Raw genomic sequence first — 5,422 nt, forward strand, 5'->3', positions numbered from 1 at the left:
AACCCCCGCTCCGTGGGCTCCTCTCCCCCCAGATCCGCAGGTCCTGCCAGGAGCCTGCTCCAGCGCAGGGTTCCCATGGGGTCACAGCCTCCTTTGGGAACCCACCTGCTCCGGCGTGGGGACCTCCACGGGCTGCAGGTGGATATCTGCCCCACCATGGACCTCCCTGGACTGCAGGGGGACAGCCTGCCTCACCAGGGTCTTCACCACGGGCTGCAGGGGAATCTTCGCTCCGGCGCCTGGAGCATCTCCTCCCCCTCCTTCTGCACTGACCTTGGTGTCCGCAGGCTTGTTTCTCTTACATGTTCTCACTCCTCTCTCTGGTGGCTGTTTTCCAAGTCCCAACTTTTTTTTCCTTCTTAAAAATGTTATCACAGAGGCGTTACCACTATCACTGATTGGCTCGGCCTTGGCCGGCGGCGGGTCCATCTTAGAGCCAGCTGGTATGGGCTCGCTCTCTCTCGAACACAGGGGAAGCTTCCAGCAGCTTCTTACAGGAGTCACCCCTGTACCCCCCCCCCGCTACCAAAACCTTGCCACATAAAACCAATACATCTATTAACACAGACCATGTCAAAACATATGTACTTTTATTCACGTAATTTTTGGGACTGCCATAGTTCTACAGCCAATTAAATATTATATCCAATCCTGTTAGGGCTGCATAAATACCTATTGAGTTTTCTGATTATTCATTCCATGAAAAAGAAATAGAAAAATTCTCCTCTTAAAATACTGTTTAATCAATGCAACGTGTAAGTTAAAATGAATTGTGTGTAAGATAGGTTATACACACATGTACATATATAAATATGCAGATCTCTGAGTGTTTAAACAACCTCCTGGTGTTTTTATTTTTAATATCCTTTTTCACCTCCCCCAAACAGCCATCTCCTAAACCAAAACAAAACACGATTCCTCAAACTAGTTTCTCCAACTCTGAACTTTTGAAGTCTTACTTTAATAGATTAGTGAATTTTTCAACAGGACTTACATGCTTAAGCCTAAAAGCTTCCAGAAAGTTTAGAATAGCATTCAGTTAAAACTAAGTCACATAACTCTGTAGACAGACAGTATCTCCCCAAAAGATTACAGAAAACTTTAATTATCATCTTCTGATAAAGTTACCAGAGCAGAGGCTAATAAAAACAAAATTCAGCCTTCAATTTACTGCAGTTCCAACCCTACAGAGTATCACTCCCCTTCCATCACTAAAACAATAATACCAAAGATACTTATTTAAATATTCAGCAGTAAAAAAATCTAATCCCACTTTACAAGTGATTTGCTTTTAAGCCTCCAAATTAATGCCAAGTTTATGGCAAAGAGCAAGTTTTCAGTTCCTGCAATATTTTATGTTTCCCTTTGGCAACCTAAGCAGAACTAAACAAGTCTTTTCACCTGATTCCCAACATTTTTACTATCTTATAAAGGATATTATGCAGTATTTTGTAAAAGTTAATATGTTACTCCTCCTTTCACATTTCCTGAGATGCCCAGAACAGTTATATGACAGGGACCAATCCACATGGTAAAATTGCATCATGAAAAGATGTAGAGAGAAAGTTACCTAAATTCTTTGTATTAAATTTAAGGTGCTGTATGAATATTAGAAAACATTTTATGCTCAGCATACAAGAAAATGAGTCTGGCATTCCCTTTCCCCTTCTATTAAAAAACATTGTATATTTAGTTATATTTTTTGATATATTATGTACATTTTTAGTTTATTGATCTCATGCTTTGGATTTTCTTTAGTTATCTACGGCTTGGTATAGAGAGACCAACAGAGACAGCAATGCTTCTAAGCCTTACTGGTGTTCGTTCTATAATAGCCAACCAGTGGTACACTACCTTGCAAGAGAATGCAGAAAGGCTAGAAATTTTGTCTGAGAGTAAGTATTTATCTTTGTTTACACGTATATTATTTCAGGCATTTGTATGTATGCACTCATGGAGTGTGTATATCTACTTGTCTCCCGTTTCTCTTTCTTTGCTCCTCACCAGATTTTGCCTGGAGTTTCCATAGAAGGTAAACTGCATGCAAGAACCACTGTGTTGTTGACAGGTGGTTCTTTCAAACAGAACAGTAACCTACTTAAATTAGTTTTAGTGGGGGGTCTGTTTATGGTCATATGGTAAGAAGAGGATTTCTATGGTGAGGAGCAGTGGCCTAGGACTTGGCAATCTGTAGTTACATAAACTATGGGGAAAGCAAAAGCTGGAGATAACTCACATCTTCAGAGATACAAAACTAAACCTGTAAAGGTATCCTTTTTCATTAAGTTTTAAATGTGAAGACACCAGGCTGTATGGTTAACATTTCTTGTTTTTCAAAATTTTCATTAAAAACTCACAGAAAGTAACATTTCTTTCCAGATTTGTTGAGCATTGGAAGAACAACTGGGCAGACAGTCCATATTCTTCAAAAGAATAAGATTCACAGGGAAAGGGATTCTATTAAAAGTAAGAATTAAAAAGCTTAGTATGAAAGACTGGCAGTGCATGTTAACTAGAACCTGGTAGACCTATGGGTAGTTCACAGGTATAAGTGAAATCTTTTGGATGAGCTACGACAAATTTTTGTGACACTTCTTAAAAGAATTGAGAGTGGGAAGACCACTGATCCAATATTATAATTGGAGTACCTGTATTTTAAATATATAAAATTTTGGGGAGTCTTCGTCATAGCTGACCAAAAGCTAAAAGTTACGCTCCACTGAACTGTTGTAAAATGAAGTAGTGTGACTGAAAAGTTACATCAGGAACATGACATGAACAATAGAAATGGTATGTATTATAGACTGCAAAAACATAAGTTGAACATGCAGTGATTAGACAGTCTGTATTGTAAAGGGCACACTATATATGTGAAATTCAACCTAGCATCTTGTTGGAGAGGGGAGAAGGATTTTTGAGTAAAACAACTTTTAATATACTGTTTATAAAATTACATAGGTATTTTTCATTGTATGGGAATTACCTCTTAAAACAATGGTAAAAAAATAAATTTTAATTATAACTTACACTGACATAGAACTGAAGAGTGAGAGAGAGTTCAGATCAGAAATGTTGCCTAGATTTCTGTCTTTTTCAGAAAATGCTTCTTGAATATAGTGGCAGTTATTAATATTATAAAAAGAATGTAAAGGAACCACAAATATTAATCAAAGAGAAGATGCGATAAATTACTGCACTTAAAGCATTTTTATATTAACAATATGCAATTACATTAACATGATGTAATAATGTTTTAAAAATATTTTTATAGTGGAAGCGGATGCTCACAGCTCTCCTAGAGACAAAGCAGAAGAACAGACCATTCACACTTTCTCAAATCTTCCTGCAACTCATCCATCATTTTTTAATTGTGTGCTATATGGTTTACCCAACATAATTATTATGTAATTTGTGTCAGACTTTTTGTACTAAGAATACCACTACACTGTGCGTAGGGCACACTTTGCATTTAAAGGTGTGGCAGATAATATGGCCTAAGGAGAGATGAGCTTAAGAAAATGTATGTTTTGCTGATAGACTGATTTCTGTTTCAGATGTAAACAGTTTGATTTAGAATAAGTGTCAGGAAAATATCAAAGAACATTTATTTTAGAGGTTTCAGTTAGTACTCTAAGGTTTTCTGAACTTGGTGAATCCCATAAAAGAATTTGGTGAGTACCAACACATCTTAAAGGAAATTAGGCTAGTATTTTTGGGCATTGATGCATGAGTGGAATTGGAATGTATCATTGTCAGTACTTCCATTTGGAAAAACTTTTCCTTGATGTATTTTATTTTTACATGGAAGATTTATCAGGAGAACAACTGAAAAATTTACCAAGTCACCTTATTTTGAGTGAAATTATTTTAAATTTTTATATAGCGGTAGTTGTAGTTTTAATTTGGAAAAAAGGTAGTATTACATAAAATGTTTAATAAGTTTTGCTTTCTTTATTTCCCTATAGTTTTTCTGAATAACATGTGAAGATATATTAAATTATTCCAAAATCCCAAATAAGATTATTACGTGTATAGATTTTGTCACATGCTGTTAATCAGCAATGCATTTTTAAAATACATACTTTAAAACTTTATTTGTAGTGATAACAGTAGAAATAAATGTAAAATAATTTAGCACTTATGGAAAATACAAACCTTTGATCATTATTGCAACTAAAACCATTTTAAGACTCTCTTTCTTTTTTTCCAGTAAAAAGGTGATGTCTGTTTCCTGTGATACATTTTTTTGTGTTCCTGATAGAGCATTAAAATGGCACTGAAAAGATACTGTTCTTGGCTACCTACCATGCTATAGTTAATTAGAACCTGGTAAGAGTTATAGGGCTATACAGACCATAATTACAAAATCATGACATGTAAAATACTTTTTTTATGCACACAATAGAATATAAATTTGTGCTTCCTTCCCCCTTGCTCTCACAATTTAATTAGACGACCTTATATGAACTGCAGCTGCTCTGCCAAACTGCATTCCATAACATGCATGATTTTTATTCCCTTTATACATAATTTTCTTCTTCATTTAGACACCGGACATATATTTTTTATGGCATGTATCTGGGCTTTTGGTAACAATACAAATTAAGTAACGAAGAGATCATAGACTGTACTTAAGTTATCCAGCCTGAAAATTAAGGATTCAGTGTAAGGTATTTTCAAGTCTCTGAACTTGCCATGTTTCATCAGATACTGGCATGAGTCCCTTTCCCCAAGTTCTTGCATTTATTTATTTGTTTATTTTTAGGTCTTACCAGGTACCTTTTCATTGCATCACTATTACGCAGCTGCTTTTTTAAAATCCCATGCATGGTATTTGGGAAGCTCAAGTATTTCTCAGTTTGAAGAAGCAATTTCCCTTGAATGAAGCAAATGTCCACTATATTGTTAATTTATTTATTTCGTAGATTAATTTCCACATCGTTCTCCCACACATCCATTGTTATGAAATTGTATTTCCCTGCTGTTAATGGCTTTCTTCCACCTGGAATGCCATCTTTCTAGTGCTGTCTTTTTTTCTGTAACATAAAAGGCTATGAAAAATAGTGTATTCAATGGGAGTCATGAAGCCTTCTCTGCCCTGCTACATGACAGTGTTCATGAATTTGTATTAACTTCCACTTTCTTGAGATAAGAAATTTCATAAATAGTAAAGTCCAGAAAAGTTTTGATGCTTCAGAAATGACAGTGTTGTTCTGTGAGAATAATCCAGGGTAGAAACTGCAAGATTGCAAAGGTTAGAAAAACCATTGATGTCCAGGTACAATGGGCTTATTCAATAATTTACTACTATGGTTTTATTTATGAAACTGATGGAAATAACTTAATCTACCAAAGTGGCTTTTCTCCCAAAATATTCCCATTTGTATTTGATACTTTAGCTCTAACTACATTGCAACAACCT

The 5,422-nt window shown here is 35.6% G+C and overlaps 1 protein-coding gene across 1 annotated transcript in view; it reads left to right on the forward strand.

The window, feature by feature from the left end:
• The window catches only part of CFAP46 (cilia and flagella associated protein 46), a 90,879-nt gene extending 86,894 nt beyond the window's left edge, over positions 1 to 3,985 (forward strand). Inside the window, exons 54-55 of the mRNA XM_010582005.1 lie at positions 1,759 to 1,895; positions 3,966 to 3,985. Of these exons, the coding sequence (XP_010580307.1) occupies positions 1,759 to 1,895; positions 3,966 to 3,985 (157 nt within the window). The remainder of the gene's footprint in view (positions 1 to 1,758; positions 1,896 to 3,965) is intronic.
• Positions 3,986 to 5,422: the final 1,437 nt, after the last annotated feature.

This window comes from Haliaeetus leucocephalus, unplaced genomic scaffold, assembly GCF_000737465.1.
Source record: "Haliaeetus leucocephalus isolate CR32 unplaced genomic scaffold, Haliaeetus_leucocephalus-4.0 Scaffold830, whole genome shotgun sequence".
Classification (NCBI taxonomy): domain Eukaryota; kingdom Metazoa; phylum Chordata; class Aves; order Accipitriformes; family Accipitridae; genus Haliaeetus; species Haliaeetus leucocephalus.